Below are 24,204 nucleotides of genomic sequence, written 5' to 3'. Positions count from 1 at the left end.
AGGCTAGCAATGATGGAAGGATGAGAGTGCGTATAATCCATGGACTCAACATTATTATTGCAAAAATCTATTAGTTACCGAAACAAAGTACTACGCGCATGCTCCTAGGGGGATAGATTGGTAGGAAAAGACCATCGCTCGTCCCCGACCGCCACTCATAAGGAAGACAATCAATAAATAAATCATGCCCCGACTTCATCACATAACGGTTCACCATACGTGCATGCTATGGGAATCACAAACTTTAACACAAGTATCTCTCAAATTCACAACTACTCAACTAGCATGACTCTAATATTACCATCCTCATATCTCAAAACAATCATCAAGTATCAAACTTCTCATAGTATTCAATGCACTTTATATGAAAGTTTTTATTATATCCCTCTTGGATGCCCATCATAATAGGACTAAATTCATGACCAAAGAAAATTACCATGCTGTTTAGGACTCTCAAAATAATATAAGTGAAGCATGAGAGTTCAATTATTCTATAAAATAAAACCACCGCCGTGCTCTAAAAAGATATAAGTGAAGATCAATGAGTAGTCGAATAATTATGCAACTATGTGAAGACTCTCTAACATTTAATAATTTCAGATCTTGGTATTTTTATTCAAACAGCAAGCAAAACTAAATAAAATAGAATGACGCTCCAAGCAAAACACATATCATGTGGCGGATAAAAATATAGCTCCAAGTAAAGTTACCGATGCACGAAGACGAAAGAGAGGATGTCTTCCGGGGCATCCTCAAGCTTAGGCTTTTGGTTGTCATTTAATATTACCTTGGGGTGCCTTGGGCATCCCCAAGTTTATGATCTTTCCACTCCTTATTCCATAGTCCATCGAATCTTTACCCAAAACTTGAAAACTTCACAACACAAAACTTAATAGAAAACTCTTAAGCTCCGTTAGTATAAGAAAGTAAATCACCACTTCAAGGTACTGTAATGAACTTATTATTTATTTATATTGGTGTTAAACCTACTGTATTCCAACTTCTCTATGGTTTATAAACTATTTTACTAGCCATAGATTCATCAAAATAAGTAAACAACACATGAAAAATAGAATCTGTCAAAAACAGAACAGTCTGTAGTAATCTGGATCAAGCGTATACTTCTGGAACTCATAAAATTCTCAAATAAATTTCTGGACCTGAGTAATTTGTCTATTAATCATCTTCAAAAATAATTAACTAAATAGCACTCTCCAAATAAAAATGGCAGCAATTCTCGTGAGCATTAAAGTTTATGTTTTTTTACAGCATGATCAACAAGATTTTCCCCAAGTCTTCTCAACGGTTCTACTTGGCACAAACACTAATTAAAACATAAAACTCAATCATAACATAGGCTAAATAAATTATTTATTAATAAACAGGAGCAAAAAGCAAGGAACAGAAATAAAGTTGGGTTGCCTCCCAACAAGAGCTATCGTTTAATGCCCCTAGCTAGGCATGATGATTTCAATGATGCTCACATAAATGATAAGAATTGAAACGTAAAGAGAGCATCATGAAGAATATGACTAGGAAAATTTAAGTCTAACATACTTCCTATGCATAGGGATTTTGTGAGCAAACAACTTGTGGGAACAAGAATCAACTTGCATAGGAAGGTAAAACAAGCATAACTTCAAAACTTCAAGCACATAGTGAGGAAACTTGATACTATTGCAATTCCTACAAGCATATATTCCTCCCTCATAATAATTTTCAGTAGCATCATGAATGAATTCAACAATATAACCAGCACCTAAAGCATTCTTTTCATGATCTACAAACATAGAAAATTTACTACTCTCCACATAACCAAAAAATTTCTCATTCGGAATAGTGGGAGTATCATAAGATACTCGAATACTATAAATTGTTTACACATTAAAAGAGTAATGTTCAGAAAATGGGTAACCATAATCATGACAAGTTTTATAAATATAATCACTACTGTTTATAGCATAAGTATCATCACAATAATCATCATAGGTAGGAGGCATGCTATCATCATTATAAATTTGCATATCAAAACTTGGGAGACTAAAGATATCATCTTCATTAAACATAGCTTCCCCAAGCTTAGGACAAACATTAATTTCAGCAAATATATTCTCAAAAACATCATCTTCATCAAACATAGCATCCCCAAGCTTGGGCCTTTTCATATCATAAGCATAATCACTCTCATAATTAATAGTATGGATAGCACCAATAGTATAGCAATTATCATATTCTTCCAAGCAAGTGCCAAAAAGATTTTCAAGATCATAAAAAGTATCATTATCTTCCACGATTATATTTTCATGAGGCATAATAGTAATAGGAGCAGCATTATTTGGGAGAGATATCTTCTTACCTCTTTTCCTTTTTCTTTTCTTCTTCTTCACCACATCATGTGTGGGTTCAATCCTCTTTTTGGAGCTCCTTATTAATGAGATTGGTTGAATAGGATGCTCCTCCTCGTTACCTGACTCATCATAAGAAATAATAGGAGGGTATTGGGAAACCTCTTCCCTTTCATTAGTATTCTCTTCATCTTTTATTTGTTTTGTTTTCTTTATGTAATTGGCAATGTAAGGGTTTTCAACACAATTCACCGCACAATACATATAAATTTTCCCTAGATCAAAATCAAGAAATCTATCAAGATTAAACTTTGGAATACCCTCAGTTATACGTTTCATTTCCTCATACCCCAAAAGAAGAATAAGCTCTTTATGATGCTCAAGGGTAATCAAATTATCACAATTTTTGGATACGATTCAGTCATGAAACAATTTGCATTGGAGATTTAAATGACCATGTTCATTGCAAAGTTCACAAGGGGCGCGAAAAATATTGAATTTTTCAGCACAATCATCAAGACTTTCTTGCAACAATTTAGTTTCTAAGTACTTATGCCTCTTGCAATATCTATCTTCCCTATTTGGTGTGTACTTACAAACCCAATGCACTCCACAAAAATTGACATGTTTATAGGAGACATTTTCATCATAACTAGTGCAATCATCATTAGTATTATGGATATTCAAAGAATTCGTACTAACAACATTGCAATCATGCTCATCATTCACATATTTAGTGCCAAACATTTTATAGATTTCTTCTTCTAGCACTTGAGCGCAATTATCCTTTTCATCATACTCACGAAAGATATTAAAAAGGTGAAGCGTATGAGACAAACTCAATTCCATTTTTTATAGTTTTCTTTTATAAACTAAACTAGTGATAAAACAAGAAACTAAAAGACTCGATTGCAAGATCTAAAGATATACCTTCAAGCGCTAACCTCCCCAGCAACGGCGCCAGAAAAGAGCTTGATGTATACTACACAACCTTCTCTTGTAGACGTTGTTGGGCCTCCAAGTGCAGAGGTTTGTAGGACAGTAGCAAATTTCCCTCAAGTAGATGACCTAAGGTTTATCAATCCGTAGGAGGCGTAGGATGAAGATGGTCTCTCCCAAGCAACCCTGCAACCAAATAACAAAGAGTCTCTTGTGTCCCCAACACACCCAATACAATGGTAAATTGTATAGGTGCACTAGTTCGGCGAAGAGATGGCGATACAAGTGCAATATGAATGGTAGATAAAGGTATTTGTAATCAGAAATTATAAAAACAGCAAGGTAATTAATGATAAAAGTAAGCGTAAACGGTATTGAAATGCGTTGAAACAAGGCCTAGGGTTCATACTTTCACTGGTGCAAGTTCCCTCAACAATAATAACACAATTGGATCACATAACTACCCCTCAACATGCAACAAAGAGTCACTCCGAAGTCACTAATAACGGAGAACAAACGAAGAGATTATGGTAGGGTACGAAACCACCTCAAAGTTATTCTTTCCAATTAATCCGTTGGACTATTCCTATAAGTGTCACAAACAGCCCTAGAGTTCGTACTAGAATAACACCTTAAGACACAAATCAACCAAAACCCTAATGTCACCTAGATACTCCAATGTCACCTCAAGTATCTGTGGGCATGATTATACGATATGCATCACACAATCTCAGATTCATCTATTCAACCAACACATAGGACCTCAAAGAGTGCCCCAAAGTTTCTACCGGAGAATCACGACGAAAACATGTGCCAACCCCTATGCATAGGTTCATGGGTGGAACCCGCAAGTTGATCACCAAAATATACATCAAGTGAATCACGTGGTATCCCATTGTCACCACAGATACGCACGGCAAGACATACATCAAGTGTTATCAAATATTTAAAGACTCAATCCGATAAGATAACTTCAAAGGGAAAACTCAATCCATTACAAGAGAGTAGAGGGGGGAAGAAAACATCATAGGATCCAACTATAATAGCAAAGCTCGCGATACACCAAGGTCGTACCACCTCAAGAACACGAGAGAGAGAGAGAGAGAGAGAGAGAGAGATCAAACACATAGCTACTGGTACATACCCTCAGCCCCGAGGGAGAACTACTCCCTCCTCGTCATGGAGAGCACCGGGATGATGAAGATGGCCACCGGAGAAGGATTGCCCCCTCCGGCAGGGTGCCGGAACGGGTCTAGATCGGCTTTCGGTGGCTACGGAGGCTTCTGGCGGCGGAACTCCCGATCTATTGTGCTCCCGGATGTTTTTAGGATATATGGAGATATATAGGCGGAAGAAGTACGTCAGGGGAGCCACGAGGGGCCTACGAGGGTGGAGAGCGCGCCCAGGGGGGTGAGCGCGCCCCTACCTCATGGCCTCCTCGAAGCTTCCCTTACGTGGACTCCAAGTCTCCCGAGTTGCTTTCCTTCCAAAAATAAGTTCCGTGAAGTTTCAGGTCAATTGGACTTCATTTGGTTTTCCTTTTCTGCGATACTCTAAAATAGGCAAAAAAATAGAAACTGGCACTGGGCTCTAGATTAATAAGTTAGTCCCAAAAATCATATAAAATAGCATATAAATGCATATAAAACATCCAAGGTTGATAATATAATAGTATGGAACAATCAAATATTGTAGATACGTTGGAGACGTATCAATTGGTCGACAGTTAGAAGGAGTGAGCGTGCAATGGGATTTGCCACCTCAAATGTCTGCACTAGCTCCTGAACATAAAAATTCATAGAGTATTGTCTTCAGGGCATTTTCGTTGCGTACTTAGTTGATTGAACAAAAAAGGCTAGACTCCAATCAAGCATACGGATGGGTTGCTAGCCCCTGTGAAGTATCACTATTGGCCCAAATGGATCAGGTTACATTAGAGAGCTTATAAGTGGCGCCTGTAGCGCCAGTTTTCTTGCTGGCGCCCACTACCGATTGATTTGGGGCCGGGCCCACCGATGACCACCTGCATTGACCATTGACTTTTCAAAACGCAAATTTAAAAGAACTCCATGAACTTCACAGGTTTGAAAAAGGTCAAAAAATTGAAAACAATTTGTGAATTAAAAACTTAATAATGATTTTCCAAAAAGTTCATGAAATTGTTTTTTCTTCATTCATTTTTGAAAGTCATCTATTTAAAATAAAAACAAAAGGAACACAAAGGTAAAAGGAAAAAATAGAAAGAGACGAGATGACGAAATGGAAAAACACAAAAAACCGACTGAAAATAAAACAAGACCAGATAAAAAAAATAGGGAAAAGAAGCTGCAGAAAATAGAATCGAATGTGGTGGGGAGACATAATATGGGTCGGCGGTGGTGGGGAGACATAATACGGGTCGGCGGCCCACTTAGTATCTAACGAGAAGGTAGTGAGCGCCCTCTAATGATTTTGCCTGTACTTGACAACTTCAGCACTAAATAGAAACCATTGGTTATATATGGGGCATTGCTATGTCTTGCTTATCGCGAGACCTAGCATGCGATTTTGTGAAGCGCCTCCCTAATGGGTGGCCCACTTCTCGGGAGGACACATGCCACTACCTCATTTTAGTTATGTTTTTCATGTTTTTTGTTTTTGCTTTTTGCTTTCGTTCATACTTCCAAATAGTGTAGCACATATGCACATGTGTTGCAACGGTAGAGAAAATTAACATGTCCATCGAAACATCCATCAATGTGACACGACAACATCTGAACTGTGCTAGCCGGCGGAAAAAACCGGTGCAGGCCGTACGGAAATCTCATACTGTGTGTACCCTATGCAATCTATCGACACATGTCGGTCTGAGGGATATCATCTAGCTTTGAACGGTGCCTTTTTGTACTTCTCAAGTTCTCTTTGATCAGGGCCGCCCTGGGGTATGGGCGACGGGGCGACGGGGCGACGGCCCAGGGCCCAGGCGAGGAAGGGGCCCATGACGGAGTATTTATATATACTATAGCCCAGCAAAATATATGTAAAAAATATAAAAGAATTAAAGAAAAAAAAGAGGCCCATCAGATAGCTAGCTACCGACCCTTGATCGATTAGCAAACACAAAGCGTCAGGTGCCGTGACACACGAACAGTTGCCAGGCACACGACTACTTGTTTTTTGTCGCCTGTGACGCCCATCGGCCTTCTCGCTCGGCGCCTTGCCGCCTCGGCCGCCGCTGCCCGCTGGAGCTGCGAGCGCCGTCGCCGCACGGCAGTCCAGCAGCCCGGCCATCCGGCATCCGGCAAGACGGCACCACGAGAATACCTATACAAGTATATACACCCGACTGCAAGTCTTAAAGTCTACAACGCGGCCGTCTCCAATCGCTGAAATTCTACAAGTGAGTACGTTTTAACGTTTCAATCCATGCTTCTCAATTCTTGTCCATCCCCCAAACCCTAATTTGACAATTTCAGACTTTTAGTACTTTATTTATTCTTTATTTAGTATGTACGTATTCAACTATACATCTATGATCCATCCTCCAGTTTCAGTATGCACAAAATTTTAAAATTTTCTAATCCAATCTATTAATTATTTGTCATTCTATGTACATGTCTAGGGTTTCATTTTGCGATCTTTTTAGTATTATTAGTGTTGATAGAGTCATTTCGAATTTGGTTACTATTGTTCTTGATGGAATCATCGAATTATTATAGTCAAATTTTAAAGTAAAGATGTGTGATTGAAAGTTACTCTTAATAAGTTATGTATATAACGCACACGTATAAATATATGGTCTTAGGACTCAGAACATAGGGGCCCATGTCGTCGAGTTCGCCTAGGGCCTCCCCAAACACAAGGCCGGCCCTGATGGTCGTATATGTGCATGTGTGGCTTTCTTGTCCTCTTTGATTGGTTGTATACGTTCATGTAGCATATCTTTGATGACATCTGAGGCTGCATTTTATCTGGTTAGTGTCTCTTTTAACATATATTTGGGGGTTTCCAGTTGTGTCTATTGGACTTACATATCCCACCAAATCTCTTATTGTCACATGTAACCGTTAGCTAAGTTATACCCGCAAAAAAAAAACCGTTAGCTAAGTTAGCTTCTTCGTTTCTCTAGGGTAAATAGGTCTCATACCTCACCCTATTTTTGTTGATGCCTTGGCTAGTAATTCATGCAACTCATGAAGGTATATACCAAGACAAGATTTGATGTAAAAAACCAAGGTGGGACTATTAGTTAGTAAAGGAATCCACTATTTCAGCACACACATAAGATAGCTAAACTAGGGCAGGGCTAGTCGTGAGGTTCATTACTCACAATAGCAAAAACAAAATAGTGGCCGATAAAAATCTAGCCTATGTGAGCTATTATCTGTCCTGATAAATAGATAATTCCAGGAGTAATAAATAGAAGCAAATTAAATAAAGTATTGATATAATTGGAATTGCGGAAGCAAATACCAATTTACTAAAAAAAGAAAAAATATCTAATCGAAATCGAAAGAACTTTTGTTTAAGATTAAATAAAAAGGTTCACAAATAAAAGTGCTAGTGCCACAACTAGTCCATGAATTTTTAAAGCTTTCATAAAAGCTAGACTAAGCAATAAAGTACCTCGTATTTTACCTTCTGCTTCTGGCTATCTCGCAATACCTTCTACAGCTTGTCCTGCAACAGTACCTTGACCAACTCTAGGTCCAATAGAAGCAAGCCCTACAGCCAATCCAGCAACAATAACAGAAGCAACAACAATTAGTGGGTTCATGGTGAGTACTTCCTCGTGTCAACAAAATGGTTAAGGATACAATCAACCAATAAATTCTTACTTCTAAGCTCTATTGGGGAGAAGTAAAGTAACTAAAGTACAAATTGAAATGATAATGTGAATTGTCCGGACTACATAGAAGGGAATTCCATATCCATATATCGGATTACATAATGAATCTAACCTATAGGAATATATAATATAATATCACACACACACACACACACACACACACACACACAAACGCACACACACACACACACATTTGTTTCTTCTATTTTGTTTGCATATTTTCTCATTTTGTATTGAACTGGATTCTAAAATCATTGCTTAAAGTGGAAACCCGCATAAAAGAGGACTCCACTTATAGACATTAAGGATATTATAGTATAGATCATAGCCTGACTCCACCATCCTTAATGCATCTGTACTTTGAAAATTCCATAATATAGTCTATTCTATTCTCTCTCCTACAACTCTAGGCTATATATTCATACGCATTTCTAACTATTTTTTTGCAACCAAGCAGATTATCTGGACCCATGCATGAATTGAGCTAAGCTGCAAAAAAAATACTATTTCCAAAACTAGTCAATTCAATGATGACCCTCCTATACCTATATAGGTCGCGGCTAATGTTGCAAAAATAAGAGCTGGAATACCGCTTGTAAATAATCCAAGAAAAATGACCGGTATAGGGATTACTAAGGGGACTAAAGAAACAAGAACAACAATGACTAATTCAAACGCCAATATATTCCCAAAAGTCAAAAGCTAAGCGATAATGGTTTTGTGAAATCTTCTATGATGTTAATTGGTAAAAGGATTGGAGTTGGTTTAATATATTTCTTAAAAAAGCTCAATCTTTTTTGCTAAGACCAGCATAAAAATATGCCGCTGGCATGAGTAAATCTAAAGCAACAGTAGTATTTATATCATTCGTGGGTGCAACTAATTCCCCATGGGGTAACTCTATCATTTTCCAAGGTAAAAGAGCACCCGACCAATTCGAAACAAAAATTAGGAAGTCTTGATATTCTTTCATGGAGTCCCTTCTTGAATCTTAGATTGAAAAAGAGAATGCCCCTTAGGGACCTTTCTTTGGATACCAAGATTTCTGACATCTTATCCTCGTATTTTAAAATTCTCAAATCGAATCAATTAAAAACCAATTCAAATTCATATATATGTTTGATTTGGGAGGCTACCAATTCTGGAATTTCTTCTCGAGACATCCCTGTCAGTCAACTTCTCTTCGGGATGGGTCGTTGGTCTTTGTGGGAGATAATGTGTCAGTCATGGTAGAAGTTGCTCCCTGAGTAGGCATGGGCACCTGCCTAGCTGAAGGAATTTTCTCATCTTGAGGTGTCGGGAGGAGTAAAGGAGATTGACTCTTCTCTGTCATTAGCCTTTTTTATTGACACTCGCTCTTTATATAGTCAATTTTTTGGAGTATCGGCACAGATCATTGGTATTGGATGTATCATTAGGTTGTGTCGAGTCAAATCAGCGGAGCTTATTGTACGAAGCTACTGGAGCCAAGTCATACATGTATGAATTGGGCGGCTCTATCACAGCCAACTCAAACAGCGTACGAACGAATCGCATGCGGGCGAGCCGAAGGACGACAGTACGTACATAAAGATAGGGGCTTTGATGCAAAACACGCATGACAGACCAAACCAAGAATATCATATATATCATAATAATTTTGAATATCAGCTATTGGATATGCTCCATCCAACAGTTGAGAGACGGCAAATCTAAACAATACCATCCATGGATAAAGTTTTATCTCACAAGATTCTGCCACGTGGGTTTTAATTGAATCCACACTGTCGTCTCATATTATGCTAGTAGTATTTTTTTCCCATGCCAGGAATCTGATTCTCCAATAATTTTTTTAGAACAATCTAGATTCTATAGACTTGGGCCCAATCTAATATGATTCGTATGGAAGGAAATAAAATATCGAGAATACATTTCACCCTGCTATTATATATTTCCCGGCGTGCAAAGCATGTATAATTTACTAGTCAGGTATAGAATAGAAACTAGCGGTTACATATGAGCCAACGCAATGTCTCGCTTAGCGTGAGACCTAGCATGCTCTCGCGTCAGGCGCCTCCCTAATGGACCGGTGTAGTGCGCACGAAGCCACATGACCCCTTTTTCACGTTTGTTTCTGTTTTTGCTTTATATTTCATTTTTTATACTTCCAAATATTCAAAATATATTTATTATAAAACAATTTAAATCAAATATTTGAAAGATATGTAGACCAAAAAATGAATGCAAAAAATTTAAAATGTGTATGAAATAAGTTGATCATTTATTTGAAGAAATATCAATCAAACAATTGTAAAATGTTAAATGTGCATAAAAAATATTTATCATGTATAAAAAAATATAAAAGAAAAAACAATGTGTATGAAAAAAATGGTAAGCATGTATAAAATATTTAAACGTGTATAAAAACTATTCCCGCCGTATACAAAAAGAATGTACAGCGTACATAAATAAAAGGAGACATTGAAAATCATGTATTTAAAAAGGTAATTATGTATTTGAAAGACGTTTAACATGCATATAAAGATGTTCTTGATGTATATAAAAATGTATATTGTGTGTGAAAAAATGTTTATTTGCCATTAAAATGATGGTCACCGTGTATTGAAAAATGGTGACCATGTATTTCAAAAATGTTAATAAAATATTTGTGAAATGTCAAACGTGTATTAAAAATATATTGGATACATACCAAAAACGTACAATGTGTATGGTCGAAGCAGGCATAAAAAAATAGTTTTCAAAAAATATTAATCATGCATATAAAATATGTTTATTATTTATACAAAAAATGTTGAATGTACTGAAAATTTTGACAAATATTGAACAAAAAGTAAACCAATGATATTCGACAAAGAAACAAAAAACGATGAAACCCAGTAAAAACTAAAAATACAAGGAAAACAGAAAAATAAAAGGCAGAGAAAACCAACGCAAAACAGTGAAAACCAAGAAAAAACAGAGAAAAACGATGGAAACCAAGAAATAAACAAAGGAAAACAAAAAAAATGAAGAAATGAGAAAAGGAAATTAAAATAGCCCACAAAGAAATAAAGAAAAATGAAGGGAAAAAACCAGTGCGTGAAAGAAACGAAGAAACCTGATGAAAGAAAAAAGAAGAAAAACCAAAAAATGAAGAAATTTGGTGAAGAAACAAAACAAACGGAAAAGAAACGGAAAAATCCTAGTGCAAGAGTCCATCGAAACCAGTGAACTCAATCGAAATGTAGCAAACGGAAAATAAAACGAAAATTGGTTGGCCCGGTGATACATAGGTAAGGGGAAATCCTTCAGCGAGACGGAAGTTGTAGTCATGTTGAGCAGAGATATATATGCATTGTCCGCACGCGGCGCAAAAGAAAGCTTCACTTTGTTGGGTCGTAGGCTGGCCCATATGCTTGGTAGTTCCATTTCAGTTACTGGCTATCGGTTGGTTCTTGCCCACTGAATGAAATAGATAGAATTCCATGGGAGCCGGACGTACGGCCCCCCGACCCCCGACATGTGGGTCCGGATTTATATGTCAGTGTGTGTGCAGTATGTCAGAGGAGCCACGTCATTCATGTGTGTCAGAAGCTGAACCCGCAGAGATGTTTTCTAAGAAAATAAAATGTCACTGAGCCAGAAGCAGAAGGCAGTCGCGTCGACATCCCTGGGCCGAGAAGCACCGAAGCTGTGAAGCAGGCTCGGAATTCCATGTTTGTGATAAGCCCCGGGACTGTGGTCAGGCTTGGGCTGCGCGGCGGAAAGCGACCTGACGGCTTCGTTCCGTCGCTGCACTCGCCGTCCCGTACAAGGCATGGCATGCATGCCGCCGTGCGAGGCGTGCTCCCTTGGAATAATGGAGAGGAACCTCTGACGCAGCCGGAGTAGAGCGTAGGCGGCGCCTGTAGGCCGGATCGGGCGGAGCGCCGCCGTCCATGACGCGAGGAGCAGGACAAGGACGATCGACCAGAGCACTAGCAGCAGGCTGTACTGGCGCGCTGCCCTGAGCCACCGATACGTCGTTGCCGGCGTACGTTGCCTACGTGGGCCGACCGAACGGTAATGCCGCGATGCAAACGGCGCCCTGCCGTGCCGACTGCCACTTAATCCGCAGCCGGGACCGCGCAAAGCACCACTCGTAGTCGTTCTTCAGAGACCACGGCGCACATAACATCACCACACGTCACCGTGCCGAAGGGCCTTTTTTGTGAAACTCGTGTGCGCGCGTACGTCTACAATGCCGTTCCGTTTACTCCGAAATCGAACGCCGGTGGCGCACGATCTTTCCGCCACCGTGATACTACTATCCGTTGGAGATCGAGAAGGGCGGTGGCAGGGTGTGCTTTACTTTGCTTGGCTTTGCTTTGCCTCGGCAGGCATGTTGTGGCAGCTCAAGTTCAGGATACCGAGGCTGCCGGAACGGGGACAGACGACAACGACCACTGGGAAAACGTAAAGAGAAACTTCTGAACATGAACGTCGTAAAAGAGAAAGCCGGTGGCCGAGATTCGATCTCGATCGAAGCCAAAGGGCACATTCGCAGCCGGCCCGCTCCATGCATGCCACATAGAGGAGTACGTACGTGCTACACAGAGCGGTGCCCGGCACGGCCGACTGTGCTCGTCCGCTCATGTGACCGAGGCGACGCAGGAAGCAGCCAGCGCGGAATCCGAGGATGGCCTGCGTATCTCGGCCGGGCGATCCGGCCAAGGTTTCATGGGCGCCACCATGTGCTCGAATCCATTCCCCTCGCTTTTCTTTCTCCCGCTTTCGCCGGTGCGCGTCGGCGTCCGGCGTCGGTCGGATTCGATTCCTGCCGGACGGCGCGCGCACTACCGCGTCCGAGGGCTATCCATCTATCCATCTATCCGGCCGCCACCATCCACCGTCTCGTCCGTGCTCAATGATGACAAGACGACGGCGGCGACGACGCTTCCTCCCTCGTTCCCGGTGGAACCGCCGTGATCCCGTTCGGAGTAACTGGTCCCGATCGAGAGGACGGGACGGGGACACCGCGGCGCGCGGCACGTCCGTCCGTACGCGCATTATTGGCAGGCACCGGCGAGAGCAGGTTAATCATCAGGTGACAGCTAACTGTAAACCGACGCCTTGTGCGTTAGGTCGGGCAAAGCTTGGAGCATTTGATACAGATCGGCTCTTCCTCCGGGGATAGCTCGCTGTAGGCACCGTATGATTAGCTGCGGCTTACTTTACTATGCCGCACGTACGTACAGAGTACTACGTAAACAGATAGTAATATACTGTCATAGATCCCGCGAGATTTTTACGGGCTTTTAAATTTGGGGGACCGGGGGGGCGAGGGTCAATAATTTATACTGCCGGTGCAAGATCATGGACCATGTGCAAAGGCCCTCCTGGTGGCATCTTTCAGGTAATAAAACTAGTTTACATTTGAAATTCAGAATCAGAGAAGGGGGCAAGAGAGGTGCATTGTAGCCTCGACGAGGAGATTGGTAGACAAGTTGACAATGGCTACCATCGAGGTTCGAGGAGAGCGTGCTTGTCTAGCCTTGGTTCTCTTTTCTTTTTTTTACTTTTGTATGTATAGGGTTCGTGGCGGCGCTCAGCTTGAGCTCATGCCCATCACACTACGCCGCACTTGGGGATCGGTGTAATTTAATACAGAGGTGTTGTCTTAGGCTGGTCATAGTGGGGAGTAACTTAGACTAGTAACATACATATGTTACTAGTCTATGTTACTACTTACCTTCATAGTGGGTAGTGTCATAGGTGTGGTAACATAGTTGCCTTCATTTATTACTTTGTAGACTCATTATGCATTGGAAACCGCTATGTGATGGTAACATATTATGTTATTCTATTTGCCTCTCTCCTCATTAACTACTTGCCACATCATCATTTTTGCTTATATGGCATCTATGTTACTACCTATGTTACTCCCACTATGACCAGCCTTATAGGCCACTGAGCAAATTTTCAGCCCAAAACGAATCGACGAGCCGATACGTGTATTTTTTAAAACAAAAACGATAATCCACCAGGGCCTTATCGTTTCTCCCGTACTAGATTATCCTCCACCGGTAGGCCCCAACAATGGCGGGGGACGAAATAAAATTACGGTGAACTGAGTTTCTTTTACCTTCTTGTCCCCTGACCCCGCATCGTCTGAGCCGGGCGACACAGGGAAACCCCTAGCCGCCGCCAGCCAGACCCTCTTCTTCCACCCACCCGCGCATCGTAGTCGTAGGAGGACCAGTTGCCGAAGCCGCGCCAGGCCCTGGGATGGTGACGGCGGGGCCTTTTTTTTTCTCCTTCACCCCTCCGCACGTCTCTTTTTGAGATCCGATCCTTGATCTGCGCTGCCTTTCATATCCTGGCTCGTGCGGGGCTCTGGCCACAATACATCCCCGTTGCCTCTCATTCTGCTCAACCATCCATCCCACTCCTCCGGAGCTCGTTCGTTTGGCGGCGGCCGATGCCTCCTTCGGCGTCGGGCCTGGCTTCCCTCCTGCAGTCGCAGTTCCGGCCTATGCACGACTTCCTCTTCTCCGATTCATGCTCTAACGGCTTGGGATTGCTCGGAATTTGGCAGGGCATAATCCATGCATCCTATGATGGCAGCATCGACACCCGTGTGTGTCGTTTCCTTCTTGAAGGCGCTGTCATGGCCGTTATTTGTGTCCCTCTTCGAGCATCAGCGGAAACCCTAGGCCCGGTTCCCGGATCGGATGACGACGGCGTCTGGGCGTTGCTCTCCTCTATGAAGGTGTTGTCTTGTTTTGTACGCGGCGTCCTTGATGTTGGATTTGGAGATGTTAGTCGTTTAGCTGTTGGTTGGGCTGCTCTTCGGTTGGCGAGTTTAGCTGCCATTTTCTTTGTTTGGGTCAAGCATCTCACATCTCTCTTCTTCAGGCACCATGCTCACATCTCTTGCGTCCGTCATATGTTGTATCACCTCATGTACTCAATCTAATTTCTTTTATCAATGAAATGATACGGAAGCTTTCCCTATTCGCGAAAAAAAGTCTCTAGCATAACCATATTTTTTATTATAGAAAATCAAAATAATCAATACGCACTAAGAATGCATACTAATATCCTTAAGCGATTCTAACCAGAATAACCAACCTAAAACATATGATAATGGATCTTTGGTGCAGCCTAGAAGACCCAGGCAATCTTAATTTGAGGGAGATTTTTATGCCTTTTTTTTTAATTTGTGGCGAGAGTCAATAATTTATCCTGGCAATGCAAGATCATGGACCATGTGGAGAAGCCCTCCTGGTGGCATCTTTCAGACTGAAAACCGATTAAAAATTTCTTCCGCAAAAGAAAACTAGTTAAAACCTTGATTTCAGAATAGAAAACGATTTTAGTTCAGACAAGAAGAATAATGTATCAGTAGGTGCATTGTACTACTAGCAACTAGGGCAGCTATGCGTTTGAGCCTCGGCGAGGACATTGGCACGCAAGTTGACCATCGCTACCATCGAGCCATCGAGGGCAGTATATGCCGATGCATTTCCTTTTTTTTATAAGCACCCGCGGCGGCGCTCGGCTTGCTCGTGCCGATCTCATTACCGTTTCTCCCATGCTCGACCATCTCGCCAGGTCAACATGGACACACGCAAAACTAGCCTAGGGCACGGCGGTTATGTTATTGCAGTCGATTGTTTCCACCGCCAGCCCGTCAGAAACTAAACTGGAAGGGAGTTTGACATTCGTCGCCAGGCCAACTCGTTTCCCCGGCGCACTCCTCGAGAGAGACACTTGGGATGGTTTCAATCGTTCTTGAATTTTTCACTAGAGTAGCGTGCACCCTGGGTGGCGTCCGGCGTCCGCGGGGCACGCATTGCCCAGGCCACGCATTGAAGCACGCCGTGAGCTGCCTGCACTGTGCTGCACGCACGTTAACTGATCCGGCACGGACGTCGCCATGACGCGCCTGCGGTGCACGGACGGCTCGCACTGTGGGCTTCATCACGGCCCGATTAATTTTCACCGGCGCAGCGTACGTGACTGACTGCCACCTCCGTGCGCCGGGTGGTTTATTGCTCCACTGCCGCCGCAGCGGCGCTCCACGGCACGGGCACGGGCACGAAGCAGTTGTTTAACTGCGCAGTGACTTTCACCGTGCAGGCTCGATCGGTAATTCCTGGGCGGGGCGGGGGCGCGTCACCAGACAAAGATCGCAGAGCGCATATGCGGGCCTGCGGCACGCGAGGCGAGACGTGGAAATCAGCTCCCCACTTGATGTGATTGATGATAAATACGCGTGTCAAGTCGCTTCGTACGCCTCCCTTTCTCGTTCCGCCCCCATCCCCATTCCCATCTCCTCGCTTCGCAAGCTGCGCCGAGTCCCTCCCACCCATGCTGTCCTGCACCTACTAGCTGAGCTCGCTCGTGCTCCCCGTCCGAGCCCAGGCCGCGTTCGTGGGGGGCTGGATTGCTCGGCGAGCGGGCGATGGACGTCGTCGTCGGGCTGCCGTCGTCTCCGCCCGAGTCCGGGCGCTCCTCGCCGTCTCCGACCGCGTCGCCCGAGTTCGAGTTCTGGATGGTGGGCAAGAACCCGGGGACATTCCCCTCCCCCGCCCTGCTCACCGCCGACGAGCTCTTCTCCGACGGCATTGTGCTCCCTCTCCACACCCTCCAGGCCCCTCCTCCTTGCCCCGACGCCGGCCAAGACGACGGCGAGGAAGACGCTGAGGAAGATGCCGACCCCAACGTCGACGTCAACGACTCCTCGGAGCCGCCGGAGGAGGAAGGGGAGCCTGCCGCGCAGCCGCTTGCGGAGGCCTGCGCCGTCCCGACGCTGGACCTCCCCGCGGTCACTTTCAAGTGGAAGGACATCTTCAAGGCCACCGGCGAGTCCAAGGAGCGCGCCAAGAAGGCGGAGCGCCGCGTCAGCGGCAACGCCGAGCTCATCAACATCAACATATGGCCCTTCTCCCGGAGCCGCTCCGCTGGCCACTCTACCTCCGGCGCCGGCGCCGGCGCTAGCAGCAAGGCCAAGGCGAGCACTCCCAGCACCGGCAACGCCAGTGCCGCTGCTGCCAGCGCACCGGTGGCGGCTACCGCGACGGCGGCGGGGCGCAAGGTGAGCAGCGCGCCGTGCTCCCGGAGCAACTCCCGCGGCGAGGCCTCCGGGTCGGGGGTGCCGGCCGTCGCCATCGCGGCGGCAGCGGAAAAGGCCGCTGCGCAAGCGCCCGCCACGTCCATGCTGAGGCGGTGGGTTCCCGGCGGTCAGGGCAGAGCAGGCTTGAGCGCGAACGGCATCCGCCTGGGAAGAGCCAGCCCAGTCTGGCAGCTGAGGCGCAACAAGCTACAGCAGCAGCAGCAAGCCGCCGCGGAGCAGAAGCAGAGCAGCAACGCCACCGCCAGCGGCAAGAACAAGGCCGTCCCGGAAGACGACGCGGCGACGAGCCAAGTCCAAGCGGACGCCGGCGAAGCAGCAGACAAGGCGACGGCGTCCGCTGCTGCAGACGCAGCGCCGGCGACCGTGAGCGCGCCAGCCGCCGCGTGCCGGAACAACGCGGCCTGCGCGGAGGTGGCCGGCGAGGAGTGCGTGCCGCCGCAGGGGCTGTTCGGCCTCGGCACCTTCTTCTCCAAGAAGGTGTACTGATCCCGACGAGCCACACCGCGCCACTCGCTGAATGTACATAGGACTCGAGCCGGTACAGGCTCGTCTCTCTCGTCGATCCCTTGCACGACCCCCTCCTCCGCCACCCGTTCGTTCGCTAGCTTAAGCATTCTTTTTCTCCTGCTTATCTCTGCACTGTACCACGCATCGCCATGAATGATAGCTCAGCTCAAGCTGCCGTCCCCTCCATCATGAACCGTCCAACTCAATGTCCATGTACCACTAGCCAGTAGTAAAACCGTAACACGCAAAAAAACACATCGATGTGGCGTGTAACACAGACTCCCGGGTCCCTTGCACGGCGAGACATTGGTTTATGGGGGTTGGTTGAGTGGGAGATGCCAAATGATTTGGGGGCAAAAGGCTGGAAAAGTCAGGGAGGCCTCTGCGGCGCCTGTCCCGCCGTCCATGCACGCACCGGAGCCGGATCGACGATGGATGGATGGATGGATGGATCGGGGCGGATGGGCATGCACTGCTCTGGGCTGCATGCCGCCACGGGCTACGCAACAAGGCGTACGCCGTTGGACGCCTCTGCACATGCGCCTGCTGGCTTGCTAAATCTGCTGGGATCTTGTGTGGTAGCGGCCTGTATTATCGATGGCGATGCATCACACCACACCCCAGTCGACGGTTCAGGACTCCTCCATCAGCCCCGTGCCCACGCTGTGCTTGTTCTAGGCCGCGCATGACTCGTGGCCATGGCCATGCATGCAGACATGCGCTGCTGTCTGCACCATGATAGCAAGAAACAATTTGCTCATGGGACCAATCTCGATAGATGGATGGATGGACAGAACCAGCAAAACGGTGGTAAAACTGGTCTGCTAGCGTGGTGCCGAGCGGTGTAAAATTAAGTAGCCTGTGCAGATGGCGGCGTTAAAGAAAGAGCCGATCTCTCCTCCTTAACTGTACAGCTACCGAAGCTAGCTAGTGGTGGCGAGCCGGTACTGCGGTGAGGTTCATTGCTCCTGCGAGGGAAGTAGCCTCTTGCAGAAGGCAGAGGGACTAGCAAGTGGCGGCGGTGGTGGTGCTGGCGTAGTACTACTACTCCTCCAGATCAACCTTGCTTCGAGTTAAAGATCGGTGATGGTTGAGCCTTGAGAGAGGTTAAAGCGCGCAGCATCTGGTGCTGCTGGTGTGGTGCTAATCGTAATCTAATCTCTCGACTCAGAGTGAGACAGGCAGGCAGTGCTGATTAGTTGGTTGAGAAGAAAAGAAAAACGGCGAGGCAGTGGTACGGCTGCGTCGGCCTGCCTGCCGGCAAGTGGGCCGGCAGCGGCTGACCCCGGCTGCCCGGATGGCGAGTTAACTTACTGCTTGATTGGCTCCACGCAGAGAAGTCCAGTGAGCCAGTCCGGCCTTCGAGGTGCAACGCAACGCAACGTTGGTTCGTGCCTGCCTCTGCACTGGCCGGGCGCATCTGGCGATCTTTTCCTTTGTGCTGCGGCTTTGCCTGATTTTTCCATGGGGGGAGGGTACGGCCGGGGCCGGGGGCGGAGGAATCAAATCGGCTTTGACGTATCATACGGCCTGCGATCTGGGGAGGGGCGCCCATCCCGAGCGGAGCCGGCCGGCCGGCCCGCCCGCCCCGACACGGCGAGTGGAGCGGCACCCGCCGGGTGCCGCATTGATCGGCTGGTGGACGGGCGGGGTGGTGGCGGTGCCGTGGACGTGGGGGCGGGTGGCCGCGCGCGGCAGCGCAGAGCGGGGGGCACATGCCGTTGTCGAGGTCGGGCTTTGGCTGGGGGGAATGGGATCGATGGGGCCGTGGTGATTCTGTGTGTTCTCATCGGACGGTTGTGTTTTGTGGCGCCCACGGATTGGACGCCCTGGATCCTCGTCGGGCAGAGTTGGAAAACAAACGGCCAGTTTGGTCGATGGATCATGGACGAAGAAGGTAGACTGGCTAATTGCGTCCCAGGATGAAAACTTATGGCAGGCACGAAAACGATATTTTAAAGTTTCGGAAAAATCTAAAAAAAAAATATAGGATGTTAAGAGGATGATGTTTTTTTTGCGGGTAAATAACTTGTACTCCCTCCGTTTCTTTTTAGTCTGTATATAAGGTTTGATCAAAGTGAAGCTTTGTAGAGTTTGACTAACTTTATATTAAAAAAATATAAACATTCACAATATGAAATCAATATTATCAGATGCACCATGAAACATATGTTCCTACTATATAGTTTTAGTATTGTAGATGTTTATATTTTTTTTATATAAATTTGGTCAAACTTTGTGCAGTTTGACTTTGACCAAATCTTATATGCGGAGTAAAAAAGAAACGAAGGGAGTATTACTCGACTCATAGAATTACAATCATCAGCAGCTAGCTGGACAGTTTTCCCAGGACCAGAACCCAACCAAGTCATGGTTCTACCTTTGGTACGAGCAAAACTAGGCAGACTGTCACTAATCCTATTTTGGGATCGAGATATATGAGTAATACATGATTCACGAAGACTCAAAAGATATCTAATTTCAGTAACTATGGAAGAATACACCGATCTATCAACTTCTTTAGACTGAACAAGCTTAACTGCCACAATGGAATCCATCTCTATGGATATCGGACAATTGCTTCTCTGCAAGGAAAAGGAGAGACCCTCCATGCATGCACACAACTCCGCTTCAAGAGCATCTCTGCACGAAAACATTACTCAACAGGCTGAGAAAATGATAATACCATTGATGCCCCTGAGCACCATACCTGCACCGGCAGATCGCTCGTCCGAGAATGAGCCATCACTGTTTAGTGTAACCCAACCCGAGCTAGGAGGCTGCCAAGTTTCAGGGGGGCGCAACAGCACCTTATCACATGTGATAATCTGTTTTCCTTTCTCCGGGTCAGAAGCTAAGTCCACCTTCAGGCACAAGATCGAATTCAAATAGGACACAAGAAAACGCTTCGAAGCTTCCATGGTCGGCATTGGTTTATGATGAACAACCTCATTGCGGATATGCCAAGAACGCCACAACGTAAAGAGAACCATGGAACGCTCCACGTCTGGAAGTGGCTCAAGAACGTTTAGCAACCACTCGCGCCCATTGTTCTGGATTAAAGAGAGGGTCGGCAGCCGCCATACTTCTGACATAGTATCCCATAATAAGCGTGACTGAGGATGTTAAGAGGATGATGTTCTATTGCCATGCAAAATTTAAAGTTTAAACATATTACAAGATGTGACCTATAAAAAGACAAAATCAACATTGAATAGTGCCGAATATTAACATCACTACTCGTTCTGAATTTGTCCTTTTCATTTCTCACATTCCGTAATGTGTTTTTACTTAAAATTTCACATACAATAGAACATCATCCTCTTAACATCCCATAATTTTTTTTCTTCTTTTTTGAAACTTCCAAATTTGGTTTCCATGAAGTTTCTTTTGAATTTTTGTTTCCGTATGATATTCTCCCCTTGACTACATTTGTTGTTTCTTGATCCGCACGAAACTTAAAATACTTCGAGGTTGGATATGATGTCGAGATCGCCACCGAGCATGAACCAATGCTGGATAAACCCGTTGTACGATAGGTCCGGATATGATGTCGAGATCGACACCACGCATGAACCAATGCCCTCTTCTCCGTCTATCCAGCCAAGCCGTACCACCAACGAATATCTTCGCACCAGACCCCGCTGGGCACCGTCAACTTCACCAAAGTCGTCCTCGCACACCGCCTGATGACAGCCGCCACTGGAGAACACATCTCCTTCGTCGTCCCACAACAACCCTTCATCACTTCCACAAACAGGCCACCCGATCCGGACCTCTCCGCCACAATCGGTGCCGCGTGGGCTTTGCCCGACGACGCACCCTGACGCGCCCCAACGTAAACGAGAGGGGCAGATGACGGATGGCAACTGAGGTTCGTTGATGGCCTGCCTCGTCGCTTCACAAAGTTGTTGTGAGCCTCTTACCTTTCAAGGGGTAATAGTAATGCTAAACATTGGATTGCATAAAATGAGCGGCTCACATTAGTTGGGGCCATCTTAAACTTTCTATAAGAAAAAAGAACGAAAAAGTCAGTTCATGTAGGATTCTTTCTTTCCTTTGCAAAGATATTCATATATATCACAGAAGTTTCAGAAGTACAAACCATCTCAAACATAATGATAAATACATCGATGTCTCTAGTCTACCGAATGACCACTACCGCCGCCAGAATGAGCCACCGACGCACCGCCGTCGTCGCTCCCCTATCGGACTTGGCTTGACCTTGAGGATGACGGGCGAGAACTCTTTGTGCACGTGCCCCTAAGGACCAGCACTCTGTAGTCGCGGTCGTCAGTTCGTCACAATTGAGCCCTTGAATTGAATAGACCTGACACAACTAACAACAATTCTCACAATCACGCACACATGGCAAGAAACCCTAATCTGACCGTCCGAAAAAGACGGCGGAAATCTACGACGAAGCTCCATCAACTATCTTCAAATGGACAAAGTTGAAGAGGGCCGAAACCCAGGAGACAAACTCAAAGAATAAGCATCATCATCTGCATGGGTGCCACACCCGCGAGCGCTAAGAATCTCAACATAAACTACTACCTGAAGCGAAGGGACCGGGATTTCCCCCCCACTATCGGCCACTGGAGGGGCAGGCGGAAGAAAGACGAATCCACGGCTGGCGGCAATGCCTAAAGGGAGAGCCGAGGGGAAGGAGAGAAAACTGAGCTTGTGTCACACACATGTCGTCATATAAAATTGTTGGATCGAGTAGGATTCTTTGCATCCATAAACGTGGCGTGATTGTCTATAAATTGGTGTTGTGCTGCATAGGGCATAGCTCGTCTCTCTGCATAAATACTGGTGGTGTAGTTGAGCTGGCAGCATGGCACAGACTTTGTCCGAGCCTACCCGCTCATGCAACGAGCGGTGACGTCGTCACACGCATCGCACGCACGGCGGCAAACGTGTGCCACCACGCCCACGATCATGTCGCCCCGATCCCAGTAAGGCTGGTCACAATGGACAAAAACAGCTAGCAACTTATACACTTTTCTAGACTATGTTACTACCTCCATAGTGGGTAGAAACATCTACTATATAGTATCATGCAACGATGTATTTATTAGGTTATAGACTCATTGTTTTTTGGAGTGTGTGATGTTCCGGTAACTTAGCTAGTTACCACAAGCACCTCTCTTCATTAAATATGTGCCACATAAACAAAATTGTATTGAAATGTGTGATGTTACTCTTAAATTCCTTCCCATTGTGACCAGACTAACACGGACAGGCAGAGACATGCATGGGGCGCCCGGCCGCGCGCCAAATCAAGAGAGAGGTGCTCCACAACTTTACCCAGCTGATCGGTGAGGTGAAGATAGAAGGGGGAAAGATCGGGGGTGGATCTGGGAGGCGATCCGTACAATGGCCAGCCGGCGCACCGGTCGGCACCTCCATGTGCGCGGCGCTGGGTGCTGCTCCTGCTCGCTTTGCCCTGTCCAATCAGACACCCACTCCATCCAATTCATACCTGCCACTGCAAATTTGTTATGAGCAGTGTACCGTACGTGCTCCAACTACTGCAAAGTCTCGCCCGACACGGACCAAAACTGCAAAAACCTAGCTTCACGTGTGCGTTTTTCGCTGACTGACTGAGATCCAATCCTTCTCGGCCAAGCCGGGTGCCCCAGCCGTCAGACTGCCTGTTTCTGCCGGGTCGGGAAGAGAGATCAGCATGACTGCACAAAGAACCTCATCTACTGGAGTAGGAGTATGTCCGAACACTGTAAAAAAACTCAGAGATGGCCCGAGTCATGGGTGCGCACATCAGTTTTTTGTATCCATACTTGGCGATGTGACGCGACACTTGGCCAGAGTGGTGCGATACGCCCCATAGCGGGCTGTGTTCTGACGGAGGTGTGGATCGACTGCTGTAGTTGACAAGACTGTCCCTCCTGCAGTGCAACGGCCGGCTGGATCTACAGCGGAGCGGTCACATCGATCGTCCATTTCCTCGCAAGTGGCATGCAAAGGTCCATCCAGCGGACGGAGGTGAAAGGTGGAGACGCAGATACGACCCGACCCGTGCATGCAGTAGGCACGGTAACAATAGAGGACAAAATTTCTATTCTGACATCTACAGCAAACTTAAGCACGGATTGACCCTCCTTCTGAAATATTTTCGATTCTGTCCTTTTTTGTCACGCCAACATCCATGGCGTATAGGTTGCATGGAAAACGCCGCGGTGTCTGGCGTTTGGCCCTGACCCACACTTGTCTGTTTGGCGCTGACATGGCAAAGACGAAACGCCATTGATCTTGGCGTCTGGTCGAAACACCGAAGCCGTTGGCGTTTGGTCCTTTGTATTTCTCAGCCCGCACACATGCATACAACAATTAATCGGTTTCTTCATTCTTTGTCCTCGTCCGATGCACCACGCCAGTACAACGTCGATTGGAACTTTAAAACTCAAAAGAACATGTCTATAAATTCTTGCACTCCATCTCCTCACTCTATAATTCTGTGC

At 45.8% G+C, this 24,204-nt stretch overlaps 1 protein-coding gene across 1 annotated transcript; it reads left to right on the top strand.

Annotated features, from left to right (window-relative positions):
* Nucleotides 1-16,365: 16,365 nt before the first annotated feature.
* Nucleotides 16,366-17,905, top strand: LOC123063123 (translation initiation factor IF-2). Its single transcript, XM_044486859.1, has one exon. It carries the CDS (start codon nucleotides 16,541-16,543, stop codon nucleotides 17,696-17,698), a length of 1,158 nt encoding a protein of 385 aa, XP_044342794.1. The 5' UTR covers nucleotides 16,366-16,540; the 3' UTR covers nucleotides 17,699-17,905.
* The last annotated feature ends 6,299 nt before the right edge of the window (nucleotides 17,906-24,204 follow it).

The sequence above is a fragment of the Triticum aestivum genome, chromosome 3A (assembly GCF_018294505.1).
Source record: "Triticum aestivum cultivar Chinese Spring chromosome 3A, IWGSC CS RefSeq v2.1, whole genome shotgun sequence".
Classification (NCBI taxonomy): Eukaryota; Viridiplantae; Streptophyta; class Magnoliopsida; order Poales; family Poaceae; genus Triticum; species Triticum aestivum.
Note: the sequence above shows the minus strand (reverse complement) of the source record. Positions and strands in the feature narration are given on the sequence as shown.

Bases quoted from the DNA above. Each gene is read 5' to 3' on its own strand.
- LOC123063123 (XM_044486859.1), top strand. From the start codon at position 16,541: ATGGACGTCGTCGTCGGGCTGCCGTCGTCTCCGCCCGAGTCCGGGCGC.